Raw genomic sequence first — 17,921 nt, 5'->3', positions numbered from 1 at the left:
CCGTTGGTGTGTCCGTGGCCGGGCCCGAAGGCGGGGCCGAGGATTGAGGTGTAGGGTCGTGGGTAAGGCCGTGTGGCAATCCCGTGACCTGAGCCTGAGTAATTGAACGTTCGGGGTATAGCTCTTCCCCTGAGCTATCTTCCGCGGCCCCATAAACTTCCTAGTCGTCCCCTACCTCCTCGACGTTTTCTTCAAGGTCCTGGCCCTCGACGGGTTCCCCGTAATCGGCCTCGACCTCTGTCAATGGTGGTGAAATCTGCAGATGAGTTTCTCTGTCCTCTGCTTCGGGGTCGTCGAAGATGTCGACAGGAGCTGGAGCCGCTCGCCGGGCCTCGAGGCGCGCCGCGCGCCGAAGCTTGAGCGTCTTCTTGGACCTGAATTTTGAACAGGCCATACAGTTGTCCTCGTTGTGGTCCGGCGAGAGGCACTTGTTGCATACAGGATGCACGTCCATGTGTGGGTACTTAGAACCGCACACGGGGCAGAATTTGAACGGACTCCGTTCCATCGTAGAATCGTCGGGGTCTTGCTGCGACGACAGGGCCTCGATGTCCGAAGAGTTACTCGACTCGTCAGAATCCGACTCGAAGAGTTGGAAGAAACACGAGACCGAACGCTAACAATACCGACGAGGTAACGAAGGCCTTTTGGCCTTAAAGAAGTTGTTTTTATCGATTCCGAACAGGAGACGTGGAAATCACATCCGAACCCAATGGCGGAAAAAAACAATCTGGGGATGGAGTCGATGCCCATGCGCACTGTAGTCCAGGGGAGGAGCCACCTATCTCGTGATACTTCGAAGACTCTTCCAGGACAACAATGTGCAATCATCCGGACCCAACACTAGGCGGCGATCTGCAATAGATATGAATTTAGCAGCCCACATGCCTCGAACTTAATCTTTTGTGAATATCAGAGAAGACTCTGCACATCTTGTCTCTGTATTTCCCTGGTGATTCCAGTACCAAAGTATGAGGAGGAGTAGTGTTGCAATAGTGCGTCTGAAATGCCAGAAACATTGGAATACCACAACAGAAGATACATCAGGAAAGGTTTATCAGAAGGCTCCAATCTAAAATACTGCCACTGTTAGGTATTTAACTCCAGTTTGCTCAAAGACTTTGTGGAAAAGTAAAATTCTGCCATGTTCTGTGTCCCTACGCCTCCTCCATCATATGTTATGTGTGCATGATTAATATGCATATGTATTCCCTATGTTTGATTAAAGACGCAATTATAGTTGTGTCCACCTCTAGTATGCCAGTTTCCAGTCTTCGTGAATACTACGAATATCAGGCCTATGTAAAGCTACGTTGCCACGTTTCCCAGTGTGCACGTTATTTCATTATAAAGTCCCCGTTTCTAGGCCTCAAAAGGGCCCGGACATCAGATTCAGCTCCTGTCTCCTGAACCCTCGCTGAGGAGCCATCCAGCCCCCACCTGTATCCTCGACCCTTCACTTACTTCCTGCCTCGCAGTGCCCGGTCCAGCCTGGCTCTGCCTCTGAGCCTGCCAAGAGTATGTTTTGGTTACAGTTATCAGTTCAGTCCTCCTTCTCTGCATTCCTAAGCTACTGAACCGCATCAATAGTTTCCGTCATTGTCTAGCCTTCACGTCTCCATGTAAGAGAAATACTGCATTTAATGGTCATTTCGTATTCTTCATCACGCACTACATGTAGAATAATGCATGCTTCAGTCTTAGAGTCCGTTAGCCTCTCCCCTCCTGACTCTTAGTCCATATCAACATGTTCTCTAAACATCAGATACTAGATACTGCTTAGGTACATGTCGCTCTGACTCTCCAGACTTTAGTCTCTGCTCCTAGCACAGAGTTCATAGCCCCCAGCTTCTCCTCGTAACACGTCATTGCCAGTTTGCGCGCACCACCAGGTTAGAGGTCCCGGCTCCTTAGGTAGCCCCCTCCAATGTTTCCGCCCTATTCATGACATATTCTGTTACGTTTGCATCACATGTCTATGTATACGCCCTGTTACACCCACTTTCACCCTTATCTTTCGCGACTGCTACGCGTCACACCTATTGCTCCACCCACTGTTACGCCTACTGCAATGTAATGCTATGTGTTTGCGTTATGTATATATGCTCATGTATTGTTATTAAAGAGCAGCACGCGCTCATCCTAGATCCAGCCCCGGCAGCTGCCGGGCCACGCTAGTCCAATCCTGTCATTCTATTTCTGTGCAGGTTGTCCTGTTCCTGTCCTTATGCTGTATTAAACCTGCAAGAAACTCCTACTACCTCGAATCTTGACTCTTATTTATTGAGCTATCGGTTATTCATTTATACATTCAAAAATAGGGTATTATTTATTTATTTACCACATAATGGCGCCCGAACAGGGACTTGCCCTTTCCCCACGCGCCGGTGAAGCCACGCCGGCCCCCTGACCCTCTGCAGCCGTGACGGAACCATACCGTGCACATGCAGATATTTCTGCTTCAAGTATCCCTCAGGCCCACGGAGGAAACGGAGGAGGCGGTCCAGCATCCAGACGAGGCGGTGGAGGAACGCGGCGAGTCCCGACCAGAGCCCAAGCCAAGAGTCCAAGGTCCGAGGTATCCGGAGGTCCACCCGTAACTGAAGTCCGAAGTCCGTCGTCGTCGAAGCAGTCCAGTCCAGTCCGAGGCCTTCCGTCCTTGCTGCCCGGTGAGTACCATTACTGGGGTAGTATCTAGACAGGGTCAATCTAATTGACTCTGGTCCGTGGGTTGGTGGTACCCAGACACACAAACGAAGTGTCCACTTCGGTGGATACGGGTCCTGACGTGTCTCTTTATGAGACCGGTAAAGTTTCGTACTGTTTCAGCAGTGCATCTAGTTTCTGTTCTAGTCAGTTCAGTTCTCGAGAAAAAATTCATGCATTCTGTTTTCCTGTAGTCCGTATTCCAGGTGGTATTCTGTTCGAACTGTTATTTATAATGTTCTTCATGTATCTTGATGTTGTGGTATGAGTGAGAAGTGATTCTCGTGTTTATTGTGTATTGTATTGTGTCCAGATTATAGTTCAGTCATGCCGCTCTTTTCGAAATTACGTCAGTTAAAAACCAGAAAAGGTCTGCTGGAAGCAGCAGTTCCTGTCCCGCCTAGGGACAGTCCAGGTCACTTTATGTATCAGAAGCATGGCATAAGCGCCATATTATATCTAGATTTATGGGTAGAGTATACCAAGGAGCTAGAAGAAAAGTATAGATGGCCCGTATCAGGTACGTGGGATGCCGAGTGCATCATGAGAGTAGAAGAGGCATTATGGAAAAAGAAAGCCAGACAATCACAGAAAGATGCCATCGAGCTATGGCGTAAAGAAGCTCATAAAAGAACCGAAAAAGAAATCAGAAAGTCAGAATTAAGTAGAGAATCTTCAGAACGAGCACAAGAAAAAGAATTAATCGAGATAGGTGAACGAGTTAGAACTGAGCAATCAGACAGACAGAGGAATGCCCTCATTAAGGGTATGTATCCTCTTCTTGCCGAGGGCTTGCCAAAAGCGACCCCGGAGACATCCAGCAACTTTCCGCCACCATTAGTTCCGATCAAGTTACGTCACAAACAGACCGCAGCTGATATTTTCATCTCGTCCTATTTGGACGACACAGTCCCGGAATATGCAAATCCTGTTCCTGCTCCGCCAGTCCCTGTAAATCAGGTAATTCCTGCTCCTCCAGACACCGGGGTACCCTTTGCAGTCCCCCCGGTTCAGTCCGCCATACCAGTCCAGCCCGCATTTCAATTTCCCACCCTGCCAGGACGAAAAGCATCAGTTGATGATTCTAGTCTAGGGGCCGCAGGAGGAGGTCCTCCTCGAACCCCGCCGCCACATAAGCGTTTAGATGCAGCCGCATTACATATGCAAGCGTCACAACGTACGCCCAGACTGTCTGTTGCGGAAATAAGAAAATCCCTTGCCGAATGCTGTTATGACCCAGTCCCAGGCGAAGATGATATGGTTTTATATTCATTACGCGTAAGAAATGTGGCCGAGTATCTAGTCACCCTACCAGATATGAAGGAAGATCTAGACAGAATATATCGTTTCATCCGTACAGGGGAAGATCCAGAAAGTATTAGTGATGTCATGTCCCAAAGGAAAGCTGAGTCCCAGCTCATGATATTAAAGTTTCTGATTAATTGTCTAATAAGAGAACAAGATTACCCGTCCAAAAATCAGGCCGAAATGAAAGCCCTGATGAAGTGGAGTAATAGTATAGCCGAGGGTAAGCATAAGACTATCGGTGCTATGGAGAGTATGTACAAGAAAATCCGTAAAGAAATAATAAAGATACACGAACAACGTAAAGCAGCACAAGTAAACGAGAAAGAAAGTAACTCTGATACTGAAGAGATAGACGACGAGAATTCCGCCAGAATAGTGTATGTAGGAAAACCTAGATTTCCAGATCGCCATTTACGTCTAGAACCCAAGTCTACTTTCCACCATCCAGTACCAGATCAAGGTTCTCTAGAACAAGTATTTCAAGCTACCGATCACATTCTGAAATCACGAATCGGTTATAGTGAGTTAAGTACTATGCATGAACAAGAACTAGCCCGATCAGCAGTCCGATGGATTACTGATTCTACCACTTTTCCAGACGAAATAGTGGCACAGATGTTTCTGAAATTGCCCCCAGCCGAGCAGCGACTGGTGGGTATGTATATGATTCAGCACCTCATTACTCTGTATGAGGGTCAACATTCTGATCCAGGTCCGTTACATGATATCCTGAACGAGTTACTCCAGTATAGATGGAGAGGTCTAGGTACTGATTTAATTAGTGTCATTCTAGAACAGCGTCACAAATATAGAACATTTCTGAACCCGCATTTTGTTCATGTCTCACCCCCAGAAAGTAAACCATTTTACATAGACAGATAGAATCCGTTACGAGAAGTCCACCCAGTTAGAGGAACGGGTGGCGAAATGCAGCGAGTGTTTGTATACACTCCGATCACAAAGATGGAACTTCTAGAGATGAAGAAATTAATTCCCTGTCATGACAAAGATCCAGCAGGGTTCCATAGAGAATTAAAAGACATGCTCCGTATGGGAGAATACACGTATCCAGATATAATTAAAATGTTAAAAGTTCTGTTGCCCGCAGGGGTGTATGAAAAGCTCAAGGAAAAAGACTGGGAGGTGGGAGAGAAAAAGATCGATTGGGCAGTCCTAGAAGCTGAAGATAAGATACGAGTACCAGGTACCGGTCTCGGAGATAAATGTAAAGAATTACCTGAATTATTGATTCAAGTTTTACCCAGATTATTAACAACTAAAAAGGAAGACTGGGATGCAATCTCAGCCTGTAAACAGAAACAAGATGAGGATATTAGTGATTTTTATTCAAGATTTGAGAAATGTTTTAGCATTAACAGTGGCCTCAAGACGAGTAGTGAGTCATACCCTCACCTTTTTGTTACTAAATTAGTCGAGAATTCAAGTCCACCAATTAAAAATCGAGTTCTGAAAGTCGAAAGTACCTGGCAAGCTAATACCCCGTCCCAGATGTTGCAGATGCTCCAATACCACCAGAACAGAATCAGAGAAGAGCAAGAACACGAAAGAAAACGTATGAAAGACACGAAAATGAAAGTACTAGTTGCACAATCTGTTCCTCAAGACAGTCAGAAGAGGGGTCCGAATCAAGTCAGTCATCCTGCAGCTCCCGTTAAAGGGAACTGCAATTATTGTAAACAACCAGGTCATTTTATAAACGAGTGTGCAGTTCTGAAACATAACATAGCTACTGGTAAGACTAAAGAAAGACCACGTCCGCCTAGACAGGAACAAGTTTCACAGACTCCTCAGCCACAGAATGCACAACAGACAGTTACAGCACCGCAGCCTATTGCTGCAACACAGCATGTTACATCGCAGATGTACCAGTATGCACAGTCTGAGTATCCAGAGTACCAGCAGTATTCATGAAACAGCCTAGAGAGGGAGGTAGGCTTGCCTCTCATCGAGATACCTGTAGATCAAGAAGGTCCCTATGTTCATAGTCAAGTATTAGGGAAAGACAGAAAGTTTTTGATTGATACAGGGGCAAGTAGGACCACAATTAGTCACGCCGAAGTTCCAGGGGCTCCGCTCTCAGGCTCAAGAAATGTTTCCCTTGGATTTTCAGGAAAACCTATCGTAAATGAGATTTCAAAGCCAGTTACTCTAGAAGTAGGTCCATTGTCCCGCACTACTGATCTGTTACTTACTAAGTCCTGTCCAGAAAATCTACTAGGCATTAAGACACTGAAAGAATTAGGTGCAGTTATATGCTGTTCCCCAGAGGGAATACGATTGTTCCTACGTGACTTCAAGGGTCACTATGTATTACGAGATTTTGATCCGAGATTGTCTAATGTTCCGCAGCATCTATGGGCACAAGGTCCAACTGATGTAGGTTATATGCAAATCACACCCCATCGTGTGACTCTCAAGTCAGGTGTGGTTTTACCACGAATCAGACAGTATAGATTGCCACCTGAGGCTGTAACAGCCTTATCCAAAATCATTGACGAGCTCATGGCTCAAGGAGTAGTTGTAGAAACTGACTCCAATGTATGCAATTCTCCGATCATTCCAGTCATGAAACGTACTGATCCAAATGCACCCCCGGTATATCGATTAGTGATTGACCTACGAGAACTTAATAAATGTATTATTCCTCAGTATCCAGTTGTCCCAGATATCTCTTCCCTATTAACAGCCATTGACTCCGAAGCCAGGTTCTTTACTGTAATCGACCTTAAGAATGCATTTTTTAGTGTTCCCATTCATCCAGACAGCCAGTTTCTTTTCGGATTCTGTTTAAACGGAAGAAGCTATATGTTTACACGAGCTCCTCAAGGTTTCACAGAAAGTCCTAGTATTTACAGTCAAGCACTTAAGAGACAACTAGACAACATTCATATGCCAACTGACACTGCCCTGCTCCAGTATGTCGATGACCTACTGATCACAGCCCGTTCTGAACGTGCTTGCGAGCAAGCATCCCTTACAGTCTTGTATTTCCTAGCCGAGATGGGGCACAAGGTGTCCCCTTCTAAGCTTCAATTCTGTGTCCAGCAAGTGGTATACTTAGGACACTTACTGTCCAAGAGGGGTAGGCAGTTGACACCTGACCGTATCCAGTTAATAGCGAGTCTTCCTCAGCCCAAGACCCAGAAGGAGGTACGTGCTTTTATTGGCCTTACTTCTTATTGCAGACAATGGATTCCTCAGTATGCATTTCTAGCCAAACCACTGATACAGTTAACGGCACAGGAGGCAGCCGTATTGACTGTTCTCCCTTGGACATCTGAACATACACTTAGTTTCAATGAGTTAAAGAAAGCTCTATGTCAAGCTCCAGTTCTAGCTACACCGAACTACAGTAAGCCTTTTACACTTTTCGTCACTGAACGCGAAGGTACAGCATTATCTGTTCTCACACAAGATCAAGCAGGACAATACAAGCCATGTGCTTATTTTTCGAGCACATTAGATCCTGTAGCCCAGGCTCTGCCTGCGTGCCTCAAGTCAGTTGCAGCCACAGCACTAGCTATCAGACAAAGTGATTCCATAGTCTTAGGACATTCCTTGACAGTACAGGTTCCACACTCCGTGGAAGTTCTTTTAAACCGAACACAAACTCAGCACTTGACAATTGCACGTTTAACAGGTTATGAACTGACACTATTCCAGCCACACATAGAAATCAGACGCTGCAACGTCCTTAATCCTGCTACACTGTTACCATCAGTTAATTCAAATTCTGCCGCACACGACTGTGTGGAAGTAGTTAACATTACGACTAAACCAAGACAAGATCTGACAGATATTCCGTTACCAGATCCCGACCTGACACTTTATGTGGATGGTTCATGCATGAGAACTAGTACAGGAGAACTAGTCGCCGCGTATGCAGTGACTACTGACACTGAAGTTATAGAGACACACCGCATTGACACTCTGTCCGCTCAAGCAGCAGAGCTAGTTGCTCTGACACAAGCCTGCATATACGCCAAGAACCAGAAAGTTAATGTTTACACAGATTCACGCTACGCATTTGGAGTCGTCCACGACTTCGGAGTGCTCTGGCAGGAGAGAGGTTTCATGACCTCTCATGGAACCAAGATTCAGCATGGTCTCCTTATTCAAGCTCTGTTAGATGCAATACATTTACCGACATCCATTGCTATCATGAAATGCAAAGCACATACGAAAGTTACTGACATTATTTCCCAAGGTAATGATTTAGCAGATCGCACAGCCAAGCTTACAGCACAGACTCCAGACATTCAAGTTAATCCGACACAGACACATACTCCAGATCCGACTACATGTATGACAGTTAAGGACCCTACACAAGACGTCATAGACATACAGTTACATGCTACTCCTGAAGAAATTAAGAAATGGTCCGAACAAGGAGGGGTCCAGACAGATCAAGGATGGTTAACGAAGGGTAGAGCCACATGGTTTCTCCCCGACTCTATGGTTCAAGTCATTATTAATACCGCACATAGTCCTGCACATTTAGGTGAGAAAGCAATGTTAGACAGTATCCAGAACATATGGTTCAACAAGCATTTACGAGCTGCAGCCAAGCAGAAAGTCCGTACCTGTATGATATGTTGTCAGTTTAATCCAGGTAAAAGTGTCCCGGTGGAACAAGGTGGATTCCAGCCTCCTGACCACCCTTTTGAAGTCCTCCAGATGGATTATATTCAGATGGAGCGATGTCGAGGTTTCAAGTATGTCCTTGTAGTTGTATGCGCTTTGTCCAGGTGGACAGAGGCATATCCAGTCCCAGATTACACAGCCGCGACCACTGCCAAGCAGTTGGTTCGTGAGTTCTTCCCTCGTTATGGACTCCCTAGAGTCGTATATTCTGATAACGGCCAGCCATTCCCATCTGAGTTGATGAAGCACGTTTCCCTGTTGTTAGGGTACCAGTGGAAGTTTCATTGTGTACGCCATCCTGAAGCAGCCGGTCTCGTAGAGAGACATAATCAGACTCTGAAAATCCGCATCGCCAAAGTATGCAAAGAAAAAGGTGTGGACTGGCTAGTAGCTCTGCCAGTTGCTTTGTTTTATATGCGCATGGTCGCACATTCCAGATCAGGTCTGTCCCCGTACGAGGTCGTTTTCGGCCGCCCCCCAAATATGTGGGGTACTCCTAGACCCCGAAGTATTACCGATGTTTCAAGTAATATGCTGACAGATTACCTAGCTTCCTTGATGTCTGCCCTCAACTCATGTCGTTCACAGGTTGCCGCCGCATTTCCAGACAATACCGAGGTGGCACCGCATGAAATCGTTCCAGGATCCATGGTGATGGTGAGGAATTTTGACAGATCAAGTCCGCTGGAGCCTCGCTGGAAGGAGCCCCGACAAGTCCTCCTCACCACCCGTACAGCCGTGAAGTTGGAAGGTCGCAAAGGCTGGGTGCACCTTTCTCATGTAAAACAGTTTGATGGACTGAAACCCGTCTCAAAGAACATTTCCCAGGATTTGAAGGATTGCCAAAGTATTGTTCTCAAGGACTGTCCCGCAAATGACAATGTTACTACACCCCCCCTGTTAGAGAAAACTCCGCAACAGGAGTATAAGTCGAAACTCCGGTCTAGTAAAATAAGTCAGTCAGTTTGATTGTCTAAGTCCTCCCCTAGGTGAAACGGTTAGACTGTTTCTGACATGTATAAAATAGACCCCCATAGTGAGAGAGTTAGTCAAAACTCAATCCGATGTATCGTTTTTCTAAGTTTCATATTATTTCTCAGCATTATGATTTCCTGCACCAGTTATGCGTTTTACTTGTATCTCCCAGTTCCTCATGTAAATATGTCTTCTAATACTACTATAGAGCACACGTTTAGTGATCTGCCTCCTCATGAACTCTCTTACCGCCTCGCTATGCGAAATAATTCCTTCATCCGCATGTTACATTACTCACACCAGACCAGCAATGCCACTAATTGTTGGGTGTGTGGTCGACTCCCCCCTTTCCAGACGTCGAAGGGAGTTCTGCCACTCTTTCCTTATCCTTTTTCACATAATGGTTCGTGTGGAGCATGGTCCACGTTAACGTCATCCTCAACAGATATGTCTTTTCTTAACAGTACATGTTTCCCAGACAAGCAAGGTCTCCCCCACAGAACAGGTTTAGATCTAGAAAATGAAGTGTATAATTTAGGTAACTATTCGTCGAATTTCATGGTCCTGAATGTTCAGTCTGATACCACTCCAGACTTACCTGCTATTTCAGTATTACCAGCTAAAGGTGAATTATGTGTCCGAAATTATGGTTCTGTACATGTAGGACATAGTGATTGTACTACTATTGTCAAGTATAGTGACAGTGGGAAATCTATTTTCAAAGCTTCACGTCATTCTTATTTTATTTGTGGTCAAACTGCATATGTCCGTCTGCCCCTCGATTGGGAGGGAACCTGTTACATTGCCTTCCTACTGCCACCTGTTTTCCTAGCCCCATCTGATTATCACAGAAACACACATCTAGTACACATTAGACATAGAAGGGAGTCCCCAATTGTCGATTATACTGAAACTGCTCTAGAACAGTATACAGATTTCAATAGAGGTTTCTTCTTCTTTATAGGACCTATCCAGAATAGTAAACTGATCCGTAGGTTAACAAGAACCCTTGAAGCTGTAGTAAATGAGACTGCCTCTGCTCTAGGTAACTTAACCGAAGAGCAATCTGCTATGAGATTTGTCGTTTTGCAAAATCGTCTCGTCCTTGACGTCATACTGGCCGATAGGGGCGGGGCCTGTAGAGTCATCGGATCTAGTTGCTGCATTTTCATTCCAAATAACGCGCCGTCTGTTTATTCAGCTATAACCAGACTTCATAAAATTGCCCATCTGTTACACCAGGATCCAGGCACCTGGACATGGTCCGGTTGGTTCTGGAATATAATTTCCGCATGGGGATGGAAAATATTGTCCTTTCTAGGTATTGCAGTAGCGATCATATTCAGCTGCTGCCTCTGTATACAATGTGGCCCTGCGATTTGCGGCATTTGTGCTACCTCTTGTATTCCTAGTCCCAAGCCCCGTTCTAAATCCCGTTCCAGGACAATTCGAGATGAGCAAATGATACTGTATGAAATGATAGATGGTATCATGAATATTGATGTTTCCTGATGGAAACGTAGTGACAAGGAGGGAATGTGGAAAAGTAAAATTCTGCCATGTTCTGTGTCCCTACGCCTCCTCCATCATATGTTATGTGTGCATGATTAATATGCATATGTATTCCCTATGTTTGATTAAAGACGCAATTATAGTTGTGTCCACCTCTAGTATGCCAGTTTCCAGTCTTCGTGAATACTACGAATATCAGGCCTATGTAAAGCTACGTTGCCACGTTTCCCAGTGTGCACGTTATTTCATTATAAAGTCCCCGTTTCTAGGCCTCAAAAGGGCCCGGACATCAGATTCAGCTCCTGTCTCCTGAACCCTCGCTGAGGAGCCATCCAGCCCCCACCTGTATCCTCGACCCTTCACTTACTTCCTGCCTCGCAGTGCCCGGTCCAGCCTGGCTCTGCCTCTGAGCCTGCCAAGAGTATGTTTTGGTTACAGTTATCAGTTCAGTCCTCCTTCTCTGCATTCCTAAGCTACTGAACCGCATCAATAGTTTCCGTCATTGTCTAGCCTTCACGTCTCCATGTAAGAGAAATACTGCATTTAATGGTCATTTCGTATTCTTCATCACGCACTACATGTAGAATAATGCATGCTTCAGTCTTAGAGTCCGTTAGCCTCTCCCCTCCTGACTCTTAGTCCATATCAACATGTTCTCTAAACATCAGATACTAGATACTGCTTAGGTACATGTCGCTCTGACTCTCCAGACTTTAGTCTCTGCTCCTAGCACAGAGTTCATAGCCCCCAGCTTCTCCTCGTAACACGTCATTGCCAGTTTGCGCGCACCACCAGGTTAGAGGTCCCGGCTCCTTAGGTAGCCCCCTCCAATGTTTCCGCCCTATTCATGACATATTCTGTTACGTTTGCATCACATGTCTATGTATACGCCCTGTTACACCCACTTTCACCCTTATCTTTCGCGACTGCTACGCGTCACACCTATTGCTCCACCCACTGTTACGCCTACTGCAATGTAATGCTATGTGGTTGCGTTATGTATATATGCTCATGTATTGTTATTAAAGAGCAGCACGCGCTCATCCTAGATCCAGCCCCGGCAGCTGCCGGGCCACGCTAGTCCAATCCTGTCATTCTATTTCTGTGCAGGTTGTCCTGTTCCTGTCCTTATGCTGTATTAAACCTGCAAGAAACTCCTACTACCTCGAATCTTGACTCTTATTTATTGAGCTATCTGTTATTCATTTATACATTCAAAAATAGGGTATTATTTATTTATTTACCACAACTTACACACCGATAAATGGACTGCAATGTGCCAGAAACCCAGAGCCAAAAACATGGTCTAGATTTCATCCTAAATACATTTCATCTCCTTCGTTAAAGGCAGCATTCCAAAGCTTGAGATATGTTGGCTCAAACAAATCACATATGGAAGAATCGAGAATTCCAAAAGAGTTGGAAAGTGTGACAGGTAACATCTATCCTGAATAATCTCTATGGCATACCTCTCAGACCTCAACTACTATCAACCAATACTGGCCTCCTCGCATTCCTTTCCCTTATGGTTGGGATATAGGCAATAAATACAGTCTTCATCAGGGTCATCTGTATAAAGCCATTTCTTCGAGCAGGTAGCACAGGCTCTAAGAAGACCCTTTTTTTCCTTTTCCGACAATTATCCCAGAATTTTGACAAACCAGCAATGAAGATGGATCCTGTAGCTCTCATAGTCACTGTGCTACACCGCCTGGGATAATCAGTGGCGCTCTGCAATCCTCTTGTGTTTTTTTTTTAACAGAGTTTTGTATAGCGCAAACTGCACCTGGTATCGGGTAGCAGAGCACTTTACATAGCACCCGTTGCGCGTTACAGGAGGACACATTAGTTTTTGTTTGGCAAGGGGAGATTAAGTGATTTGTCCAAAATCACAGGATGTTCAGGGTCATTTCGAAATTGGTGGCAATTCTGACGATGTTGTTGTGCCTGAATGTGGAGTGGGAAAGTCAAGAGGAGCAAACAGGGTTTGTAGAGAGACCTCTAATGAAATCATGTAATGTGAGACTCCTAGGAAATCTGATGCGCACCCTTCAGAGAGTGTCAGGCTTTTTTAAGGAGTGGTTGAGAATGGAGATGGTAAAAATCTGTGTGCAAATGAAGAAGAAGCCAGATTTATTGAATGCAAGGTCTGAATTGAATGTCTGAATGGTTTAGGCGAGACAGAAAAAAATCATGGGGTGCCCAGTCATCGACCCGTGTTTCTTTATCGTTGATCAAAGTTCTGATGGCGAGCGGTGCCTCTATAATTTCGATCTCAAAGGTGGTGACTTTGTCGTTGAATCCTTGTCTGTTAGTTTCAAGAGCCCTGACGCTGATGGGGTAACTGACCTGTAAAGCCTAGTCAACGGTGAACATGTTCGCGCTGAGACTTCTGGCATCAACATCTTGGACACCAAACTGGAGTGTTGCCTAGAATTGTGGTGTTGATGGTGTTTCCCATAGTAATGGAAGTAGTGGTAAAGGAAGTGCTGCAGCACCCACCAAAAAGCACCCATGCTGGAATTCAGAAAGTGAATAAGCAATAAAATGCCTTTGAATTTTATGTTTATGTGATCACATTTGCTATGTGTTCAAAGACAAAGAACATATGTCAGGCTATGTGTTCTGCCAAACTGCTTCTTATTTTAACTAGGAAACTGGGGGGTTACCTTTCTTTCTCTGGCTGCAAAGTGAGAAGGTTTTGTAAAAGTGACCAAGGTGACCATCTTTTTGGTGTACAGGAATTTAAGGAAAGGCTGTAGGACGCCCATTTTTGTTTCTGACACACAAAAACATTTAAATATCTTTAAATGAACTGCACAAATATTTCAAAATATATCAGCAACTCGAAAGCACAAATGAAGCTCATATGTTGTAATTCTGGAGCGTGATGGAAATAAAGATTTTATTAGGATCAAAACAAATCTAGAAACTTTACTAGGTAATCGGCTAATGATAAATAGACGCTGAAACCCAATTTCTACATTGATCATTTCTGTGCTATACAGTTTTATCAGTAAAACTGCACGTCTGTGAAATTCAGTTACCATTTTAATGGAAAATGCAGTATCTATAAACGACAATAAACTAAGACTCCAGCGCATAACAATGCACTACCGGCTACATAGCACACCTTTACATTTCTCCTCCTGAATGGGCATGGCACATTTGATACTTATTTTTTGTGCAACACCTGAATTTTTCAAAATCACTATGCCTTCTTCAGTGATGCAACACTGATGACAGCACCCCCACTCTGAAAATTATTCCGGCACCAGTGGTGTTTTCTGACATCTTTGTTCCCTCTCTCTTTAAACCTTCCTCTTGGGAAGTCTATTTGAGGAGTAGGGGTGTATAGGGGCCTGGAAGGAGGACCTCGGAGCCCTTTGCATATTTCTCTGTTCCATCGCCATAATTTCTTCAAGCTTCCCTTTGGAGTGGATGCCTTGTATGTCTTTTAATGTCCTTTTGGACATTTTTAAGCAGATATTGCATTCCTTGGTTGAATGGGAGGATTGTAAACACACTATTTAGACTTCGTGCCGGTCTAAAGCTGCCTTTTCTACTGCCACAGGAGAGCACTTAACCAAGAGTGAAGACATTTTGAAAGAAAAATAACTCAAATGTTTAGAAAAATCGTTTGCCTGAGTAGATGTTATGTGAAGACTGAGTAAATGAGAAAAAAACCTGTTTTTTGAGAAAAAAATCAGAAAATACAGAGTTGTGAAAAATTCCAGGGGTTTCTACGATGCATGTCTCACAATCCAGAAAAAGAACTGACTGAAGGATGCAACAGCCAGAGAGGTCCATCGTCCTTAGCTCCAGGATTCTTAAAGGCACAGCAGTCTTTTTTTACAGCTTTACAATGTAAGTCTACCAGACTGCATTTTCCCTCCATGATAGACAGCCTTTACATGATTTCACATTTCATATGTTGCAAAGTACTTTTGAAGGTAGTATTTTTGAGACCGTTACCGCCTACATTTCGGATAAAACTTTGTTCTGGATAGGCTTCTGAAGGATGATTCACTTCAGATGGACACTGGCACCTGTGTATACTATTATGTGGATAAATATGAATGTAAAGTTTTCAAATGTGTGTATACACACACACACACACACACACACATTTATTATACTGTTATACACCCATCAATAAAGATCCTACAATGCAGAAAGAAATGTTACTTACCTCTAATCCTAGTTCCCCGCCTTGGTTATTCTCTCTGAATTGATAAACCATAGACAATCTCCGTGCAGGATCATCAGAACACTTTTTAGAAACTATTTTTTCATATGAAAAGCATTAAAACAGAGGACAAATGCATCTAGAAGGCAACATTTTCTATCTTTATTTTTTAAATATAGCCAATAAACCAAATCAGTCCTACAGTACGTTTGACTGAAACCACCATGTTATCTTTTATTTTTTAAACATAAAAGCAAAAATGTAGCCTCTAACACACAGCCTGTAAGAAAAAGTATTGTAGTAGCAACACTTGAAGAAAGTCAAGGGAGCAGTCTTAAGACGTACTAAGCATAAAACAGGAGCCACACATGGATGACCAAGAGTGCCAGCAATCCACTTCCTTTCACATTCACTATACAGCCACTTCAAAGTCAATCAGCTCACACGGCACACTATATGTAAAGTATTCTTTCTGCCAAACGTGGCAACAACAATCCTATTCTGATAGACAGTATGAATAAACACAGGACAATATATACATTTAGGTTTATATAAACCTATGAAACTTATTGTTTTAGGCCTACCTTGCTGTCTAGCTTCTTCATCGTCAATAAATCAAGGGTTTTCAGGGAATGGCCAGTAGGGGCAAGGAAGTAAAGGCAGACATGTACACGTGTATCATGGTAGTTATGTAAGGAACGTTGGATTTTCAATTCTTCTTGGAGGTAGAACTCAAATTGTTTGTCTATGTAGTCTATAATGGGCGTGTAGCTGAAATAAAATGGAAAACAGAAACGTTCAAGAGAATATTTTGGGATATACATCATTATTTTGCCAATAGTAAACTAGGATGTCAGAAAACCTAAAATATGGCTAGTTCATGAATGCTTAAACGTATATACAGTATTAACAAAACATACATATGAGATTGCTTTGGACAAATGAAACTTAGTTGCACACTTTTACTAAAGGGTCTATTTTCCTTTAGGATGCGACTATGAATGTAGTAACATTTTAAAGAAACTACAATTCCTATGAACCAGCAAGCCTGAGTTTAAACATAATTCAGAGATTGGCACAAAGAAAGGTCAATGTTTTAACCCAAATCTGCTTAAGTAGTAAGCAATCATATGGAAATCTCCCAAAAACTCAACTGGACCGTCGGTATATGCCATGTGTTGGGAGAAAAGGTCCCCTTTAGGGATAGATTCACTCCATATTATAATAAAGTGCAAAAGTAGAATTAGTCAATATTGCAGATCAGTCTGCATATTTAATATATCTTCATAGGTATTGTCTTTGCATTCATGTACATAACACATGTCCATGGGAAAGATCCAAGAGAAATTAATCTAGTCGATTTATTTACAAAAGTCTACCACACTGAACAATCATATTGTGTTTATGCTACTAAGCAATACTTGTATTCCCGATACAAAAATCGGTATCTAATTGTATTGAATGTCCAAGATGCACCCTGAGAGCCTCCCGAAAGTATTCTAAAGACCAATATAGTATTTTCTTTTTATACAGTGGATTCTCCTAATTCTTTGTTTCTATGAATCAAAGCTGTTATCATTAGACTGTTGTGTTTCAACCCGCTTCACTTGGGCCTCATAGTAGTAAAATGAGGTTTGGGGCGAATCAAGGGGGATTGAGGAGGGAAGAGTTTAGAAAGGATTATATGTGATATCACAGTAGTAGAAAGAGGTTTGTGGTGAGGCAATGAGGGATAGAGAACGGAAGAGTCAAGAAGGGATCTTAGAGAGATCATAGAAGTAGAATGAGGCTTGGGAGGAGTGAGTTGAGTCGGAGAGAAGAGGTAGAAGATATATTAAGAGGTATAGATGAGACAGAGTAGTACATTAGAGGGAGTTGAAAGTTATTTTTCATTTTATGGTAGGAGTAAAGCAATAAATGTATACATACATACGTAGGAAGAGTACACATTTAAAAGGAAATTAATACAGCTATATAAAATCGCAATGCATACATCTCCATATGTGCAAGTACAGAGAGAGAGTTAAAAATTCAGACTTCCAGGTGTTGCTGTACGTACAAATTAATTTATTTGTATATGTATTATATATCTCGATTCAAAAAGCTTTATTTCTACAGAATGTCATAAAAGCGTTACAGCATATGATATAAAATACCCATTAAAAAAATGTGTTCTTCAGGCAGAATCGACCACATTTAAAATTGTCAGTTCATCAATAATAAGAGTAAAAGACCAAGGTCAAATTCATTAATAAAAACACTGAAATAAAACGAGGTCACAGGTTAAAACAATAAGATATATTCAAATAGATTTGGAGGCACAACTCAAAAAGAGGGTAGACCATAATCCTTGCAAGAAAAATATTATCAAAAGACGACGGATCAAAATCAAAACATGGAGTTTAAACACCAACAAGAGTTAAAAATATCATCGTAACATGAGTGCGAATGGCAGAAGTGTTCAGCATGAGTGATAGAGTTTAGATAACACCCCATAACAAAATCAAAATAATGTCCCACTGAAAGAAAAATGCCAACCTATGCAGGTGCAAGATTATTCTCATTT

The 17,921-nt window shown here is 43.2% G+C and overlaps 1 protein-coding gene across 2 annotated transcripts in view; it reads right to left on the bottom strand.

The window, feature by feature from the left end:
• The window catches only part of SEPTIN10 (septin 10), a 379,629-nt gene that overhangs the window by 186,635 nt on the left and 175,073 nt on the right, over positions 1-17,921 (bottom strand). For both annotated transcript variants that reach the window (XM_078658118.1, XM_078658119.1), the window contains one exon: positions 15,940-16,126. In XM_078658118.1, coding sequence (XP_078514244.1) covers positions 15,940-16,126 — 187 coding nt within the window. The remainder of the gene's footprint in view (positions 1-15,939; positions 16,127-17,921) is intronic.

The sequence above is a fragment of the Lissotriton helveticus genome, chromosome 8 (assembly GCF_964261635.1).
Source record: "Lissotriton helveticus chromosome 8, aLisHel1.1, whole genome shotgun sequence".
NCBI lineage: Eukaryota > Metazoa > Chordata > Amphibia > Caudata > Salamandridae > Lissotriton > Lissotriton helveticus.
The sequence above is the reverse complement of the archived record's forward strand: the minus strand, read 5'-3'. Positions and strand labels throughout refer to the sequence as shown.